Source organism: Propithecus coquereli, unplaced genomic scaffold, assembly GCF_000956105.1.
Source record: "Propithecus coquereli isolate 6110/MARCELLA unplaced genomic scaffold, Pcoq_1.0 Scaffold43, whole genome shotgun sequence".
In the NCBI taxonomy this organism is placed as follows: domain Eukaryota; kingdom Metazoa; phylum Chordata; class Mammalia; order Primates; family Indriidae; genus Propithecus; species Propithecus coquereli.
The window spans coordinates 6,970,053-6,990,287 of record NW_012150063.1 but is presented as its reverse complement, the minus strand read 5'-3'; the positions used below and the strand labels follow the sequence as shown (position 1 = coordinate 6,990,287).

At 37.9% G+C, this 20,235-nt stretch overlaps 1 protein-coding gene and 1 pseudogene across 2 annotated transcripts in view; one reads left to right on the top strand and one right to left on the bottom strand.

Annotated features, from left to right (window-relative positions):
• Positions 1–20,235, top strand: part of TMEM178A (transmembrane protein 178A) — a 57,442-nt gene that overhangs the window by 24,851 nt on the left and 12,356 nt on the right. The window contains exons 1-2 of one of the 2 annotated variants that reach the window (XM_012653813.1): positions 10,469–10,634; positions 17,127–17,240. Coding sequence is in view for 1 of the 2 variants with exons in the window: in XM_012653812.1 (XP_012509266.1) it covers positions 17,127–17,240 (114 nt within the window). In the remaining variant the exon portion in view is untranslated. Of the gene's footprint in view, positions 1–10,468; positions 10,635–17,126; positions 17,241–20,235 lie in introns of those variants that run through there. The other variant, XM_012653812.1, reaches the window with a different exon arrangement.
• LOC105817938 lies at positions 11,565–12,070 on the bottom strand (annotated as a pseudogene).

The following is a 20,235-nucleotide window of genomic DNA, read 5'->3' as shown; positions in this document are numbered from 1 at the left end:
GTCTCTCAGCACCTTGCCTGACTCAGCACCTCTCAGCACCTTGCCTGACTTTGTGGGATTGAGAGAGGGCCAAGAATCCTAAGACTCCCACCTCCAAAAGGGAATGAGAGGAGTAGGGCAGGTGAATCTATAGAAAAAGCCTGAGAGACCTTCAAAATTTCTAGCTGGGCTGACTGGCAAGGGTCATTAACTCCTGAAGCCAGTTAGTAAATACTAGGGGAGGGACTTCTTCTTTAAATGCAAATATAGCAATGCAAAGCTTCAAAGAACATGAAAAATGAAAGAAACATAACACCACCAAAAGAACAAAATAATGTTCCAGTGGCGGACCCCAAAGAAATGGAGATCCATGAATTGCCTGACAAATAATTCAAAATAATTGTCTTAAAGAAGCTCAGTGAACTATAAGAGAACACAGACAACTAAATGAAACCAGGAATACAATACTGAACAAAATTATAAGTTCAACAAAGAGAAATCATAAAAAAGAACCAAACAGAAATCTGGAGCTGAAAAATATAATGACTGAAATGAAAAATTCAAGAGCTTCAACAGCAGATTCAATCAAGCAGAAGAAAAAAATCAGTGAACTAGAAAAACAGATCATTTGAAATTTTCCAGTCAGAGGAACAAACAAACAAAAGAATGAAAAAGAGTGAAGAATACTTGTATAACTTAAAGGGCACCATCAAACAAAACAATATATGCATTGTGGAAATTCCAGAAGGAGCAAAGAAAGAAATGCATGGAAAGATTTTTAAAAGAAATAATGACAGAAAACTCCCCAAATCTGGGGAGGCAAATGAACATCCAGATCCACAATGCTCAAAGAACCCCAAATAGGCTGAACATCAAGAGATCTTAACTGAGACACATTATAATCAAATTGTTGATAGTCAAAGACAGAGAGCATTTTGAAAGCAGCCAGAGGAAAGCAACTCCTCACATATAAGGGAAACCTTGTAAGACTATCAGCTGATTTCTCAGCAGAATCTTACAGACCAGGCAAGAGTGGGATGATATATTTGAAGTGCTGAAAGAAAAACCAAGAATACTTTACTTGGCAAAACTATCTTTCACAATGAAAGGGAGATAAAGGCTTTCCCAGACCAAAAAAAAAAAAAAAAAAAAAAACTAACTGAGGGACTTCATCGCCACTAGAACTGCCTTACACAATATGCTAAAAAGAGTTCACAAAATTTAAATGAAAAGATGCTAAATAGCAACTTTGGATATGGAAACATATCCAAAGTAGAAAACTGACTAGTAAAGGTAAGTCTTTAGTCAAATTCAGAATTCTGAAATGGCAGTGTGTAAATCACATCACTTACAACACTAGAATAAAAGCTGAAAGACAAAATACTAAAAATAACCATAGCTATAATAATTTGTTAGTGGATATATATTATAAAAATTGTAAATTCTGACATCGATAACATAATATGTATGTGGGAGGGAGAAATAAAAGTTTTGTATCCAAGGTCAGGTTGTTATAAGCTTAAAATAGTCTGCTATTTCTATAAGATGTTTTATGTAAGCCTCATGGCAATTAGAAAGAGAAAATCTGTAGTAGAGGTACAAAAGATACTGAGAAAGGAATCAAAGCATAACACCACAAGAAGTCATCGAATCACAAAGGAAGACCATAAGAGAGAAAGGAACTAAAGAACTATAAAATAGTCAGAAAACAAGATCAAATTTTTTAAATTAATTAATTAATTTTTTGAGACAGAGTCTCACTCTGTTGTCCTGGCTAGAGTGCAGTGTTGTGATCATAGCTCACTGCATTCTCCAACTTACGGGATCAAGTGATCCTCCTACCTCAGCCTCCTGAGTAGCTGGGATTACAGGCATGCATCACCATGCCCAGCTAATTTTTCTATTTTTTTTTGTAGAGACAGGGTCTTGCTTTTGCTTAGGCTGGTCTCAAACTCTTGACTTCAAGGAATCCTCTTGCCTTGGCCTCCCAGAGTGTTAGGATTACAGGCATGAGCCACCATGCCCAACATACAAGGTCCAATTATATGCTACCTACAAGAGACTCACTTTAGCTTAAGGGTCCACACAGGCTGAAAGTGAAGAGATGGAAAAAGATAGTCTATGCAAATGGTAACAAAAACAGAGCAAGTGTGGCTGTACTTATATCAGACAAAATAGACTTCAAGTCAAAAACTGTCACAAGAGACAAAGAAGGTCTCTTCTATAGAATGATAGAGAGATCACTTCATCAAGAGGATACAACAGTTGTAAATATATATGCACCTAACATCAGAATACCTAAATATATAAAGCAAATATTAATAGAACTGAAGGGAAAAATTAACAGCAATACAATAATAGTAGGGAACTTCAATACCCCACTTTTAACATTGAATAGATCATCCAGACAGAAAACAATGGACACTATAGAGCAAATGGCTCTAACAAACATCTAAATAACATTCCATCCAATGGTAGCAGAATACACATTCTTTTCAAGTGCTCACAGAACATTCTCCAGGACATATCATATGTTAGGGCCCCAAATGAGTCTTAACAAATTTAAGAAGATTGAAATAATATCAAGTATCTTTTTTGACTACAATAGTATGAAATTAGAAATGAAACTAGAAATCAATAACATGAGGAAAATTGGAAATTTCACCAAAAAAGTTTCAGGATACAAAATCAACATACAAAAATCAGTTGCATTTCTATATACTAATAATAAACTACTCAAAACAGAAATTAAGAAAACAATCCCATTTATATTAAATAATAGCATCAAAAAGAATAAAGTACTTAGGAATAAATTTAACTAAAGAGATGAAAGATCTGTACACTGAAAACTATAAACAATGATGAAAGAAATTAAAGGAGACACAAATAAATGGGAAGATATCCCATGTTCATGGATTGGAAGAATTAATATTGTTAAAATATCCATTTTACCCAAAGCAATTTGCATATTCAATGTAATCCCTATCAAAATTACAATAGCATTTTTCACAGAAATAGAAAAAGCAATTCTAAAATTCTTATAAAACCACAAAAGACCCTGAAAAGCCACGGCAATCCTGAGAAAGAAGAACAAAGGTGGAGGCATCACAATTCCTTGATTTCAAATTATATTGCAAATCTATAGTAACCAAAACAGTATGGTACTGGCATAAAAACATTCACATAGACCAATGGAACAGAAGAGAGAGCCCAGGAATAAATCCACACATTTATAGTCAATTGATTTTTGACAAAGATGCCAGGAACACATAATGGGGAAAGGACAGTCTTTTCAAAAAATGATACTGGGAAAACTGGATATCTACATGCAAAAGAATGAAATTGAACAATTCTACCATACACAAAAATCAACTCTAAATAGATTAAAGACTTAAAGGTAAGACCTGAAGCTGTAAAACTTTAGAAGGAAACATGAGAGAAAAGCTTCTTGATATTGGTCTTTGCAATGTGTTTTTTGGATATGATACCAAAAGCATGAATGACAAAAGCAAAAATAATAAGAGTCTGCCTACATCAAACTAAAATACTTCTGAAAAGCAAAGGAAACAATCAACAAAATGAAAAGGCAATCTGTGAAATGGTAGAAAATGTTTGCAAACCATATATCTGATAAGGGATTAATATCCAAAATAAATAAGGAACTCATACAATTCAATAGCAAAACAAAACAAAATAAAACAAATAACTGAATAAAAAGTAAGAAAGAACCTGAACAAACATTTTTCCAAACAAGGTATAGAAATGCAAACGTATTTGAAAAGGTGTTCAACATCACTAATCATCAGGGAAATGCAAATCAAAACTATAATACAATGAGGTATCACCTCATACCTGTCAGGGTGACATTATTAAAAAAACAAGATAAGTGTTGACAAGAATGTGAAGAAAGGAAACCCTGGTACACCATTCATGTTAGCCATTTTGCATTGTTATAAAGAAAATACCTGAGGTTGGGCAATTTATAAAGAAAAGAGGTTTATTTGGCTCATGGTTTTGTAACCTGTATAAGAAGCATCACACCAGTATCTGTTCCTGCTGAGGGCTTCGGGGAGCTTCCAATCAAATCGGAAGGCAAAGGAAGAGCAGGTGTGTCACACAGCAAGAGAAGGAGCAAGAGAAAGAGGAGGTGCCAGGCTCCTTTAAACAACCAGCTCTTGTGTGAACTGATAAAGCGAGAACTCACTCATTGTCTCAGGGAGGGCACCAAGCCATTCATGAGGGATCTACCCCCATGACCCAAACACCTCCACCTCCAACACTGGGGATCAAATTTACACATGAGATTTGGACGGGCCAAACATCCAAACCATATCACCTGTTGGTGGGATGTAAATTGGTACAAACATTATAGAAAACAATATGGAAATTCCTTAAAATAGTAAAAAGAAAACTACTGTATGGTAGCAATCTCACATCTGGGTATTTATCCAAAGGAATTGAAAGAAATATCTACACCTCCATGTTCTCTGTAGCATTATTCACAATAGCCAATGGATGGAAAAACCTAAATGTCCATCTACAGGTGAATTGATAGAGAAAACATCAGATATACATAAAATGGAATATTATTCAGCCTTAAAAGAGTACAAATTCTGCCATTTGTGACAACAAAAAAGGACTGGGAGGACATTATGCTTAAGTGAAATAGCCAGATATAGAAAGACAAATACTGCATGATCTCATGTATATGTGGATTCTAAAACAGTGAAACTTATAGAAGTAGAGAGTAGAATGGTGTTACCAGGGGCAGGAGGAACAGGCAGATAGACGTTGGTCAAGGGTACAAAGTTTCAGATATGCAAGATGAATAGATTCTGGAGATTTGTGTACAGCGTGGTGACTATTGGTAGGTAACAATACTGTATTGTATACTTGAAATTTGCTAGGAAGATAGATCCTAAGTGTTCTCACCACACACACACACACGCACACGCACACACACACACACACACAAAAGGTAACTATGTGAGGTGATGGATATGTTAATTAGCTTGATTGTGGGGATTATTTCACAATGTATATTTATAGCAAATCATTAAGTTGTACACTTTAAATATATACAAGAAGAAATGATTAAGATAATGACTTTTATGTTATGTGTGTTTTACCACAATAAGAAACATTGGAGTTGGGGGAGAGAAGGCAGTGATTGATAGTTGGCCACTTACTTCCCCCTAACTGCTGGAGATGAGGATGAAATTACAAGTACTACAGTCCCTAGGTCACACTTTATTATATGCTTATAAAGAGGGAGAAGAGTGGGAGTGGATGGACACTAACTTTTACTAAGCATCAACTATGTGCTAGGCACTGTGTTAGGACAGTTTATGTGTATTTATGTGTCATAAGAATCTCATTTAATCCTTATGACATTTCTAAGACTCTGTGATCACTTATTTTACAAATGAAGAAATACAGGCTCAGAGAGGTCGAGTTTGTTGCTCTAAGTCACACAACTGGTTCCGAAGCCAATATTCTAGTTTACACTTTTGCATACTGCTTCTTACACACACATATTAAATGCAGACAAAAATACATTCTGAAGTTTCTCCCAATATTTGGGAGCACACAGGCTTAACCTTATGATTTAAAAAAATTATATTTGCTGATGTTTATACTAATTCAAAAAGTCATACTGGAGAGGGAAGAAAGCCTAGGTTTGCTTCCCACACTGGATGCTTTCCTGAATCCAGGAGATTTTAAGTTCAGGGCATATTAACAACAGCGTTAGACCTGTATACTATTAAGATAGCTTTTGTTCTGACTGTATTGATCTCTCTGGGGTCGGTATGTTGTGACCAGAGCAAGAGTAACCAGCAATGACTGTTGGCCTGTTTCTGTAACATGGTATCCCCTGTGGAAAGGAAAATACCACAGTGTGTTCCGCTTGAATATCCGCTGAGTTGATGGCTGTATTCAGTTTCGCATGAGACATTGGCTCAGGGAACAAGGTATGGGATGGGGTGTTAGATCTTACCTGGGTCTATCTTCTCTCCAATGGCACAATCATGTCCCTTTTCCACACCTTGGTAACTCTGAGATGGAGAAGAAAGAATAGGAACTGTCTCCACACTGTGGTCTCTGGTCTCCTGCTAGTGAGGGAAGACAAAGGAAAGGAGAAGAGAACAGGGAGGGAGAGAGAAGCAGAGAGTGCTCACCTGGGGTGGATATCCTCCAAAGCCACATAAAGTCATATCTTCTGTTAGCCTCAAGTCATAAATACTGTTCCTACCCCACCAGTTAAGTCACCAAATGTATGCCATGATGCTTCTGAGAAGCTGAGAATCCTGGTTTTAAAATGTTATGTATCGCTTTACTTTTTATTATCGATACAATATAATAATTACATTAAAGGAGATTTAAAAATTAATGCAGCAAACCAGTGGTCATCCACTACCCTAAACCAATGACACTTCCCACTTTTGTATAGGACCAGGCCTATTTGAACACTGTGATTTCTGGTTTGCCCCACTGGCACTGTTTTTTTTTTTTTTTTTTAAACTTACTGTGATGATATTTACTGTCTCTGAAATGGGTTGAAGCTGTCTTGTCATTGAACCCTCCCTCTTTGGTCCCTAGAGATCCTGTGTTTGCAGGTCAAGGAACTTACCTGAGTCTTGCCTTTAAGAAATAGTACAGATGTTGGGTTTGTTCAGATAAATAAAGTAGCAGTAGTGATAATAACAACAATGGAAGCTAACACGAATACCATTATATGATTATTTTGTTTATTTATTTTTGATGCTGTGACTTGGATCCTAATTATTTCATTTAATCATCCTATGAGATAGAAGGACTATCATCGTCTACATATTCCAGCCACGGAAACCTGCTCAGAGAGATTAAGTAACTGCCCAAGGGCACACAGAGAGTGGATGGTGAAATCCAGGCTGTCCTGCTCCAAAGAATGAACACAGACATAATTCCATAACCACTAAGAAGTTGACTCTCCATTAATAATAAGAAACACTTATGGCAGAACAAGATAGTATGCTGTAGAGAGAGGACATCAACAAAGAATAACCTTCACACCTTTCAGGCACTTCCTACATCAAGCATTTTTGCTTTCAGTTGTGTTACTTTCATTGGAGTCTTATTCATCTTCATCTAGAAATCTCCTCTCTCCAGGATGGTAGTCACCAGCCACGTGAAACTAGTATCGAAATGAGGCTTGTCCAAAAAGAGATGCGCTGTAATTAGAAAACACACCAGATGCAGATTTTGAAGACTTAGTATGAAAAAAAGTATATGAAATATCTCATTGGCAATTTTCAAAGTATTTATTGCATGTTAGATTAGAAAGTATGAACATTAATCTCACCTATTTATTTTTTAATGTGATTATTAGAAAATTTAAAATTCTATATGACTCACATTGTATTTCTGCTGGACGGTGGCTGCTTAGATTTACAAATTTTGTTATCTCTCTCCTTTCAATTCTGCAAACTCGACGATGGGTTTGCCCTCTAGAGCTTTAACTTAGGGACTGGTTTTTGGCCATTTGAGACTCTCTCTAAAAGTTCAGCTGCTAAACTTTTTGTACTTTGTTTATTTATGTAAGTGAGGGTTATTCATACCCAGTACAGGAGGTGATAAGGAAAACATTTTCTTTTGTCTGTTTAGCACCTGATTTGCTCTGAAATTAAATCTCTCTCACAAGAACATGGCTGCTACCCTGTCCTGTGACCCTGGGACTGATCTTTCCTTTCAAACTGGGATGTGTGCTGGGAAAAATAGTTATTTATCTTTCTGCCCATGGGCCAGTTATAGAATTACGAGTTGCCTCTGAAATGTTTCAGGAAACAGTACAGACTGTCACTGACCCTTTCTACTAGGGAACCTCGAGTGGCGTCACTTGTACTGCTTTGCCGTCAACTATTTCAGACATATCTTAGATGTTCTATGCCCAGAAAGAAGTCATAGCCTCCACTCATAAGGAACTTGGGATGTTGATAGGGAAGCAGACTTTCTGATCTATTAGGAAATGACAGGGACTGAGTAATCAAGAGCCAGATTGTGAGGCTCGGCTCTGAACTTGAACATAAAGCCAGAGAAGAGGGTGAGCTGTATGGGCTGCAGTGTTTGGGGAAGGCTTTTGGAAGGCAGTGGGTCTGGAGGGCTTCGTAGGTTTTGGTTTGTTTTAAGGTGAGAGCTGTAGGTGTAGGAAGGTCACAGGAATGGGCATGACATTGCCAGGGGACACTTCTGGGAGGGGCAGAGGTAGCCCCTGGGGATCACTCACAGGTAAGTGTAAGTGAGGTGGGGAGTGGGTAGAGATGATAGGGGTCTAGAGTGTGGGCTTGATTCAGGGGGAAGCCAACTGTCTGTTCTTGAACGGGGCATGACAGAGCCAGGCAGTGAAAACCCTAGTCTTACGTTCTGAGGGACTGCAAGAGATTTTCTCATCTTCTGTTTGTCAAAGTGTAGCAACTGGCACATCAGCAAAGCACTGAAGCTTTTAAATAAACAATGATATAGTACTCATAGCCACTTTATTTTTAAATAAATACATAATTAAAAATAAATACATAATTATATCATGGCAAGTAAAACCATTTCTCACAGTAATCAGTTTAAAGCAACAATTAAGTTAATGATACTGTAAAAGGCAGGTAGATGCCACAAAAATCTTAAAGGTTTCCATATTTCATTTACTGATGGGCAGATGAGGCTCCAGAGGCCCCCAAAATCCACACAGCAGACTTCTCTAGCAGTGGCATGCAGGGTGGGTTGAAGGTTGAGTGAATAGTGGCAAGGAGATCAGTTAGCAGATTCTTCAGGAGTGAGTGATGGGAGACTTGCGAGAATGGAGAGGAAACATGAGAGCCAGTGGCTGGGCCATTGTTCAGGCAGTGGTTGCATGCATCTGTCTCTCCGGACACTTGGGTTAAACTGTGATGCCCTTTTAGGGTGCAGACTCTGGTGTGTGGCCGTGGTTCTGTGTGGTGAATTGGGCAGGTGCCAAGAGATAACTCAACATCCAGTGCTCACTGGATGTTATGCAGTACTTGTAAGGAGCCATATCCTATGCTAAGTCCTGAATTACCTCTTTCTTCCTTCACAATAACCTCATGAGGTATCCGCCATAGTCTCCCTTTTATAGATGAGGGAATCCAGCCTCACAGGGGTTTAGTAATTTGCCGAAAGTCACACAGCTTGGATTCAAACCCAAGTCTGTCTGACTTCAAGGCCTTGAGCTATCATATAAATGGCCTCATCATTGATTGATAATAATGACTTTTTATAGCATTTTTTTTGCTGCTTCTCATGTTTCTCCCTCATTTAACCTTGAATGTGGGTTTCTATGACTTAGCTTGGAACTATATCATCTCTCTTAGCATTGGATACAACAGCAATTCATCAGACCAAAAGCTCCATTTCTAATCGCCGTACAACATATTTATATATCTTCTTTTATGGTTTATGTCATCATTAAAGTGGCTCTACTTGGCCCTTTAAGAAGCTAATTAATCACTAAATATAGACCACAACTTGTTCTTTTCAATCCTCTGCATGTTTCTTCCCCCCATTGTGTGATGCCATCTGGTGCTATGAGCTCATGCTTTTTGTGTTCCTTTTCAGAGAGCCAGATTCATTGCTCTCTAAACCTGGAAAGCCAGTTAATTTCAAAGTTTGCATGCATGGCTTTGAAAAAATTGGAATCTAATGCCTCCTTGTGGATTTTCACAGAATCATTCCTTAACAGAACATTGCATGTAACTTCTGTCTACCACCATCTATGTGGGCGTGTATATATGTGTGTGTGTGTGTATGTGTGTGTGTGTGTGTGTGTGCGCGCGCGTGTGTGTGTGTATGCTTATCTTTTTGTTTTTAAAGGACCTAATTTGTCTTTGGAAAGCCATCAATCAACCACAGGTCTTTTCCTGTATGATTTTGTCAAGTTTCATGTTGTCAGTTTAATGTGTGTGCTGTAGGGAGCCAAATCTTAATAACAAGCTTTATTCTTCGAATCTATTTGACTTTCTGCTATGACAGAGGAACAAGGGTTTGATAAGAAGGACATAAAACAGCTAATAGCAGGTCTCTGACACTGCTGCTGATCTGTCTTTCATTCCCACTCTCTCTTCCAATTCTGCCTGAAGTCTCTAATCATCCTCCGAGGGAGTGGAGCATCAGGACCATGGAACATTTTCTTATGAACTCAGCTAAGGAGCTCTGGGCTCACCACATCCCAAAGACTCCCAATCTTTGGGATCCTTGAGTACTGCTTGTTATTGTCAATCCAGACCTGATCATTCTCCCTACCTCCTTTCTCTTCTCATTTCAGAATTCTTGGCACTTTAAATTTAGCCTGAGAGCTCAGTGGGGAAGGACAGGCAATTTGGTGATGTGTGCACTACTTACCTCATTCCTGGCACATGCAGACTCCCCTGGGGAAGGAGGAGAGCGCTGGGCCAGCTGCCCACCTCCTTCCTGTTACTCTCCCTGCCCGCTGGGATCCTGCCCGTTACCAGCAAGGGGCAGAGGAGGAGATGGGCCCTGGAAATGTTTGCAGTGATTTAAAAGCGACCACGTATTTCCCTAGCACAGATGCTGTTCCAAGGCCAGCTGCTTTGAGTCTGAGAGAACGGTTTCTCCCCAGTCCACACCCCACCTCCAGCCCTGAGATGCAGGTAGGATGAAGCCACGGAGTCAGCCACATAGCCAACCCAATCTCCCTCGATTAGGAGTCAGCTTTGCTTCCAAAAGAACATATGCCGGCGCTAAATTAGAAAAATTGTTTTTTACTTCAAACTGACAGTACATGTAATAGCTACAGCTTGAACTACCCACAGAATTAAGATGCATTTCTGAAAGTCTAAGAATTTCTAATTTTCCTGAGTAAGTAGTGTACAGAGTTTGAGTAACAGTGTATACGTTGAAGCTCCGTTACAACCTTGCACCGTGGCCTCAGGCTAGTAACTTAACCTCCCCAAGCTTCAGATTTTTCTGCCTATTTAGTGGAGTTAGTAATATCTTTTATATCTGGCTCATAGGGTTGTTGACGAATATCAAATACACTTTGTCAAATGCTTTTTTTTTTTTGAGTCTTTGAGATGATCAGGTGGTTTCAGCCCTTTATTCTATTGATATGGTATATTGCATTAATTGATTTTCATATATTGAACAAATTTTGCATTCTGGCAATAAATCCCACTTGATCTTGATGTATACCCTTTTCTTTCTTTTTTTTTTTTTTTAAATATCTTTGTTTTATTATGTACAGACTATATTCAAATAAACTACCCAATCTGAAAACAGCAGATTCTGGCTTTTCCATGAGCTCCCAGAAGAATATAAATTGGAGCCTCTGAGAGACACTTCCTTCCCTGGGCGGGGGAAATAAATGTGTGTGTGTGTGTGTGTGTGTGTGTGTGTGTGTGTGTGTGTGTGTGTTAGAGAGAGAGAGAGAGAGAGAGAGAGAGAGAGAGAGAGAGAGACCTGATTCCATGGGATTTGGCCAGCCCCTCTGAAGCTACACACTCCTCCTTGCTTTAAACCCTGGCTTCAGCTTCACTGGTCCGGCAGGAGGCTCTGCCTGGGGCAGGTGTGATGTAAACCAGTCACTTGTTCTCCATCTTACTCCTCTGCAAAGAATCGGTGAAGGCTTGCCTTTCCACTGGGTAAAACGTTTGTAGACTTTGATCTTATTCTGAATCTGTTTCGGGGTATCTTGGCAGTACTTCTTTTCATCCTGGTACATGGGTTTATAGTCAGTGCGGTCCCCAGACAGGGCATTTCCTTTCTTTTCTGGAAATCTGGCTTCTGACTCCAGGTCATTCAGCACAGAGGGCTTCAGCACAAGCTTCCTTGGCCTCTCCTCTACATCCCCCTCCATGGCCTTCACCTTTCTCTTTCAGAGGGGCACCGCCTTGTTGAGGTCCATAGCCAACCCCATCTCGGCCAGGTGCTGCCACACGGATTTGGCGCGGTCCCAGGAATGTCGTAGGTGTGAGCCCTAGATCTGCGGCGCCACCTTCCGTTGTCGTCGAGCTTTCTGGTTCAGACGCTTTCGGTTGACTTTGTAACCCAATTTCTGCCTCCGAGTCTGGCACTTGGCCTTGGGCATCGCGCTGACCAGGGCATGAACAGCTCAGTCTGGGTGCCTCTCACTCTCAGAACCTCTTGTAACCTGTATAACCCTTTTCAAATGTTGTTAAATTCAGTTTTCTAATATTTTGTTGAGGATTTTTGCGTATATATGTGTAAGGAATATTATATAATTTCCTTTTTTTGTGATATCTTTGGTTTTTGTATCAGGGTAATAATACTGGCTTCATAGAGTGAGTTAGGAAGTGTTTCTTCCTCCTCTTCTATTTTATTTTTTTTCTGGAAGAATCTATCCATGATTGTTAATTCTTCTTCAAACATTTGGTAAAATTTACCAGCAAAGCCATCTGGTCCTGGACTTTTCTTTGTGGGACGTTTTTTGCTAAGTTAATTACTAACTCAATCTCTGTACTTGTTATACATGCGTTCAGATTTTCTGTTTCTTCTTGAGTCAATCTTGGAGTTTGTATATTTCTAAGAATTTCCCATTTTATCTGTATTATCTAATTTGTTGGCATGTAACTTTTCACATGTTTTCACTTATTTTTTTTTTTATTTCTCCAAGATCATTAGTAATAGCCTCTGTTTCATTCCTGCTTTTAGTAACTTGAATCTTCTGTCTTTTTATCTTGGAAAGTCTAGCTAAAGATTTGTCAGTTTTGTTAATCTTTTCAAATAACCAGTTTTTGGTTTTGTTTATTTTTTTTCTATTCTCTATTTCATATAATTCCGCTCTAATTTTACAATTTCTTTCCTTATACTCTGAGTTTAGTGTGCTCTTTTTTTCCCCTAGTTTCTTAAGGTAGAAAGTTAAGTTACTGATTTAAGATCTTTTTTTTTTAAATGTAGGCATTTACAGCTATAAATTTCCCTGTAAAGATTGCTTTAGCTGCATCCCCAAAATTTTGGTATGTTGTGATTTTGTTTTCATTAATCTCAAGTGTTTTCTAATTTATTTTTGTGATTTCTTCCTTGACCCATTGGTTACTTAGGAGTATATTGCCTAATTTCCACAAATTTGTGAATTTCCCAAATTTTCTTCTATTATTACTTTCTAATTTTATTGCATTATGGTAAGAGAACTTACTTTGTGTGACTTTAATACTTTTAATTTATTAACACTTGTTTGCTTGCCTATGGCCTATCCTAGAGAATAGTCTATGTGCATTTGAGAAGAATGTGTATTCTGCTGTTGTTGGATAGAGTGTTCTATAGATGTTTCTTGTGTCTAATTGGTTTATAATGTTGTTCAAGTCCTCTGTTTCCTTATTGATCTTATGTCTAGTTGTTTTACTATTTTTGAAAGTTGGGTATTGACATTTTCAACTATTATTGTTGAATTGTCTATTTCTCCCTTTAATTCTGTCTGTTTTTGCTATATTTTCATATATTTGGGGGCTTTATTGGTAGGTGCATATATATTTATAATTGTTATATCTTCTTAATGGATTTACCTTTTTATCATTATAAAATATTTTTGTCTCTAGTAACAATTTTTGTCTTAAAGTCTGTTTTGTCTGCTATTAGTATAGCCATTCCACCTCTCTTTTGGTTACTGTTTTCATGATATATTTTCTCCCATCCTTTTAATTTCAACTTATTTGTGTCTTTGAATCTAAGGTGTGTTTCTTGTGAACATTATATAGTTGGATCATGTTATTTTATCTACAATGCCAATCTCTGTATTTCTATTGGAGTGTATAATCTATTTATAGTTAATATAATTCCTGATAAGGTAAGATTTACAGCTCCTATTTTGCTATTTGTTTTCTATATGCCATATGCCTTTTTGTTCCTCTCTTCCTCCATTATGTCTTCTTTTGTGTTAAATAGATGTTTTTCAATGTAGCTTTTTAATTCTCTTTTTGTTTCATTTACTATATAATTTTTTTTGTTATTTTCTTAGTGATCACCCTGTGGATTACAACTGACATCTTAATTTATAACCATCTAGTTTGGATTAATACCAACTGGATTTCAATAGTATATAAAAACTTTGCTCCTTTATAGCCCCATCCTGTTCCTTCTCCTTTGTATTGTTATTGTCATACAAATTACGTCCTTATACTTTGTATGTCCATCAGCAGAGATTTATAATTATTGCTTTATGCTTTAAGTATTTTAAATCAGAGAGGAGAAAAAAAGAGTTATAAACAAAAATACATTTATATTGTCTTTTATGTTTACCTATGTCGTGACCTTTACATGTATTCTTTAATTCTTCATGTGGATTCAGTTACTGTCTTTTCATTTCAGCCTGAAGGACTCCCTTTAATATTTTTTATAGGGCAGGTCTGCTAGTGACAAATTCCCCCAGTTTTTGTTTATCCAGAAAGATCTTAATTTTTCTTCATTTCTGAAGGATAACTTTGATGCATATAGGATTTTTGGTTGACAATCTTTTTCTTTCTGTGCTTTCAGTAAGTCATCCCACTCCCTTCTGGCCTCCCTGGTTTCTGATGAGAAATCAGCTGCTGATCTTTTGAAGATTTCTCTTATGTGATAAGTTGCTTTTTTCTTCCTGCTTTCAAGATGCTCTCTCTGCCTTTGGCTTTCAACAGTTTGATTCTGATGTGTCTGGGTGTGGGTATCTTTGGATTTGTGCTATTTGTAGTTCCTTGAACTTCTTAGTTATGCAGATTCATGTTTTTCATCAAATTTGGGAAGTTTTGAACAATTATGTCTTCAAATATTCTTTTTTTGTTCTCTCTTCTTTTCTGGAACTCTGATTATGCTAGTGTTGGTATGATTGATGGTGCCTCACAGGTGACTGAGACTTTGTTCAATTTTTATCACTTTTTTCCTTTATTTTTCTCAAATAGAATAATCTCAATTGACCCATCTTCAAATTTCCTGTTTTCTTTTCCTACCTGCTCAAAACTTCTTTTGAGCCTTTCTAGTGAATTTTTCTTTCCAGTTATTGTACTTTTCAACTCCAAAATTCCTATTTGGTTTTTCTTTCTTTTTTTCTAATAGTTCTGTCATTTTACTGAATTCTCTATTTGGTGAGACATCCACTCTCATAATTTCTTTTAGTTCTTTGGATATGGTTTCCTTTTCTTGTATCATATTTAAACCAGCTTGTTTAAAGTCTTTGTCAGGCTGGTTCAATATCTGGCATTCCTCAGTGATAGTTTCTAGTGACTACTTTTTTTTTCTTATTTCTTTGCTTGTTTTATACTTTTTTTGTTGAAAATGGGCGCATTTTAAATACAATAACATGGAACTCTGAAGTTAGATTCTTCCCCCTTCTCAGACTTTGTTAGTGTTTTTGTGATTGTTGCTGTTTGCTTATTTGATGACTTTCCTGAACTAATTCTATAAAATCTGTATTCTTTGCTATGTGAGGTCCCTGAATCTCTGCTTGGTCAGCTTGGTGGTAAACTAATGATTACACAGAAATGTCCTTAACCTCTTGGAACCAGTAAGTGTTCCAGTCTTTGCCAATAGGCTCCGTGTTTATGTTGGGGCATGCCTTCAACTCGGTTGTAGCCCTTACTTCCTGCTTACACAGAACTTCAAGGTCGGTCTTAGGATGCATATCAAGTGGAATGATAGTTTTGAAAAATACAAATGTAAGCTATTACTACATTTGTGGTCCTTTATCTGTCATTGTTCTTCTACCAGATTGTTTGACATTTGCAAGCACAGGCATTTCTTGATTTATAAACATCTAATTTATATGTAAACAGCTAGAATTTGTGGTTTCATTTTTTAAAAAAGCTTCCAAAAATCAGAGATAGTTTGGGTAGTGTCTCTCAAAGTGAGATTCAGGGACCTGCATCAGAATTACTTAGGATGTTAAAATTCAGGTTCCTGGTTCCATCCCAAAACTTTTGATTGAGAATATCTGGGGTAGGGTCCTAGAGTTTACATTTTAACACACCCCACCCAGGTGATTTTTATGTACACTAATATTTGAGAAACTCCTTAGGGAAGATGATCCTATAGGTATTTTCACAGGACAGACTGACTCACTTATGATGCAAACTGTGCTCAAATATTAATCTCCTCCCTTTACTGTCTGATTTTTTAAAAATTTCACTTTACTTTTATATTTACTCAGATTTTTACCGATTGGAGATTTATTTGCATTGATGAGGATTTTTTAAAAACAGCTATCAGGATTAAGGGACTAATATTTGCTCACATCTTTTTAAAAATCAGTTTAATCAGATTACATTTATCCAAACAATTGGCCAAGATGATTTACACTGAGAGAAGAAAGTTTTGTATGTTTTTTAATTTTAAGAGAGGGTAGGTACTTTTAATGGGATTCAGAAGTCTTTAGAAGAAGAGAAGAATAGGCCTGTGTTAATTTATGCAATAAAAGCATGGGTTGGGAGTGTGGGAGGGGCAGAATGTACTAGATAAACCAGTGGGTACACTTGTCCATATCAAAATATTGTGCTTAAAGCTGGCAATACAACCAGGTAAGGAGAGGAAATATTTTTTCCTTTCTCCATTCTACTTTCTATATTATCTTTTTTCTCCAGATCCAGAATTCAGGTCAATAAGGTCATTAAGGAATGGCATCAGCTGCCCTAGAGTTAAATAGGCTTTTGTGGGTCATCTAGAGACATAATCATCACCTAAACCATGTGGAAGTTTCTCTTTATGGAAGAAAAATGTCTGCTGGTTTGCAAATAATGTACTTCCCAATGAACCTTTTGATGCTACCCATTTGAGAGTTTGAGACTGTATCAGATTCAGATGTGTAATTTATCTGTGTTAATTTAAAATTTTAAGCTGATTTCTCCCAACCATCTGTATAATTTTAGGCCATTTCTCTTTAAGGAGTTTTGTGTTTAGGTAAAACAAACTCAGCATTAAAAAACAATTAGGGGAGTATAGATCCTTATAAAATGTAATGCATTGAAAAATGAAACATGATTTTAAGATGATTTCATGTTTTAGGTTTTTACTGCTCTGACTGGCCTGTCAATGAGAGTAATCAAGAGAGTCCTATCCTCTCTTCCGTTCAACCCAGCTTAGGATACATCATTCTGCCTCAGGTCTCCAAATTCTGTTACAAATGAGCAGACTCGTAAATCGCATTTCTTATTTCCTTCAAGGTATTGCGCAGCGATGCACAGCTATCAAGTACCACTTTTCTCAGCCAATCCGCTTACGAAACATTCCTTTCAATTTAACCAAGACGATACAGCAAGATGAATGGCACCTGCTTCGTAAGTATTTCTGGGAAAGATTCAGAGAGGAAATGGTATCTTTCTGAACACAAAGTATTCCCACCACTCCTCTCAGATTTGGACCAAAAGATGTTGTCCTTATGCTCTGTATCGGGCTTGCTCAGAGACTTGGAAGATCATTTCACTATGCTGTGGACACAGCTTGATTACAAATAAAATGTGTGAAAACCAGGTCTGAGTCTTTGTGAGATAATGCAGTGTGCCTGTCTGCCCTGGTGGCATCTGTACATAGCAGCCTACTGAATCTTTTCTTTGATCTGTTGGGTATAAGGACTTGCTCTACCCCTTGTCTTAGTAAACTAAGGAGATTATCCCTTAGGTGCTCTTATTTTTTGTTTTGTTTATACAATATGTACTTTGGCTACTATGTTTATCTCAGATCTTAGTATTTCTGCTAAAATATCTTTATGAGTATATGTCATAATTTTCTCAGAGGGTGTCTACATCTCAATGGAAGGAACTACTCTTTTTCACTGTCAGGAAAATGTGAAACTCTACAAAGGATCATCCAGTGTAAAACTAAAGAGGGCTGATATGTATCTGAAAACTGTTGATTCAAGCCCCCCCCCCAATAGATAGCTCATCAAACCAAAGAACTACAGTGAATTCTTTTTGGTGTTTACCCTCGTTAGAGATTGACATTGTTGTTTTCTAGGGAAATAAGCAACAAGGACTTCAGGACCTTGTTTGGTGACCAAAGTCACTGCAGGAAACTAAGTAAAGTCTCATTCTCTAAGTAAATCCCTCTGAATAGTAAAGGCTCTGTTTTGACTCTCAAACACATAAATGGACACTTTTATGATATTGCCACAGCAGTGGTCTAATATAATAAATATGATTGGTAACTTTAGGTCTTGAAAGCCACTGGATAAAATGTAGTTTATTTCTTAATAGTATGATTTCCTGAAAGTTTTTTCTTGCTGGCAGATTTTAACAGTCATTTCTCAGCAGATCCAAATTCAAGTCTTATCTAAGTGTCCTTATGTCTTAATTCTTTATGAGCATGTTTGGAGTTCTTTGCCTTAGTCATCTGTCCAGAGTTACCATGTAGTTACCGTGGTTTGGTCAGGTGAGAAAACGTCATCACAAGATCCTGAAAAAGAACCTTAGCTCTTTACTCTAAGAGTTTGTACCCTGTTCCTGTCCAGCAAGGCAATATTTGAGCATTCTCCTCTTAATCCATTTTTGGGATTCTCATGGAAAGATGCTTTTAGCAGTCTCATGCATGGCGCTTTCCAAGAAAGTCACAGTTGGTGATCTGTACCACGTTTCCTGGATGAGCTGAATATGTATGATACTAATGCACATTCTGTGTGGATTATAACTGAACCTTGTGCATTTTCATAGCCATCGAAAATAGACCATCACTCAAACCACAGGGAATTTGGGAGGCTGTAAGATAATGGTAGCTGAACTATTATTACATTTCCCCTGCTCAGATATGGATGTCTCCAAACTACTTACACACTTAACTTTAAACTCAGCATCTTTAAATTATTGCTTCCCCTCCCCTTGCTTTGTGCTGTCTATACTTCCTCTTCTAGGCAGAAATGCCCTGTTTTAATTTGGTTTCTCTGAGCAGGAAATGAGAAATCCTCTTTTAAAAAAGGGGGTGGGCTCTATGTGGCTAAGATACTAAAAGCAAGACTGGAAGCTACCATAATCCATCCTCCATGCAGCACCCCTAAGATGCCTAGGGGCTGCACAAACATACAACGAGGTGGCCGCTGCCTGGGTACTGCCACCTTAGCAGAGCAGCCCACACTCCAAACAGTGCAGTGTGCACCTTGCTTGGCTCCATATGTGCGTGGCTATGTGTAATCCATGTGCATTTTTCGAGACCTGTTGCCTGGCCTCAGAGGAAGCAGATGTATGTTTGGGATCTGTTGTTTTAAGAAGGATCACAGAAATTTAGCTAACCATGTTTTTTTTGTTGTTTTTTTTTTTTTTGGACAGGGTCTTGCTCTGTTGCCCAGGCTAGAGTGCAGTGGTATGTATCATCACTGCAACCCTAAACTCTTCGGCTCAAGCAATCCACCTGCCTTAGCCTCCTGAGTAGCTGGGACTATAGGCATGTGCCAGCACCCCTGACTAAGTTTTTTCATTTTTGTAGAGATGGGGGTCTTGCCATGTTGCCCAGACTCGTCTTAAACTCCTGGCCTCAAGTGATTCTCTCACCATGGCTTCCCAAAGTGCTGGGATTACAGGCATGAGCCACCATGCCCAGCCTTAGTTATTAATTTTTAAAGTTAGCTTTGGTCCAAAACAACAAAAAGGAAGGAAGGAAATGGAAAGAAAAGGTAAAATAGCCAGAAGGTGGGCAATGAGAGTGCTGCGTTAGCAGTTGGAGGCAAAGCATATGCAGGTACATGTAGCCCATCCAACTCTTGGTTTTCCCAAGGAGATGGGGAAAGAGCTAGATTCCTGCCTCGGTGATCACAATTGTGTTTTTGCAATAGATGAAACTTGACATTTGGGCATACAGTGGAGACTTGTGCCATGGGAACAGTCCCTCCTTAACCTGGGTAAATGGGTGCTCGGGTTGTGGGACCTGTGCTTTAGGGGAGAGGGCCTTTAGCAGCAGATGTTTTAGAGGAGAGGGTGTTTATGAGCGGATGTCTCACGTGTGCACTTTGGCCTGCTATTTCAGTCACCACAGTTGCCTACAGTTTCTCAAATCCTTTTTGAAAATAGACAGGAGTAGATGTAAATGAAAGATAACATAATTGGCATCCATAGTGCTCAGATAAAACCCTGTTTCACTAGAGCTCACTTTTTAGGCTCTTTCTCCAAAGCCAGATTAATTACAGCCACTGTGGTAGTCACCTACATTTTCATTGCTCTCTTAAGGCTATCAAAGATATTTCTCAAACCTTCCTCAGTCTCTGTTTACTAAATAACTTGCCATCTGTTATTCAGATTTACCCTGAGGTTGCCCTCTAGTTTGTTCTCCACTTGGCATGGACTTCTCTTC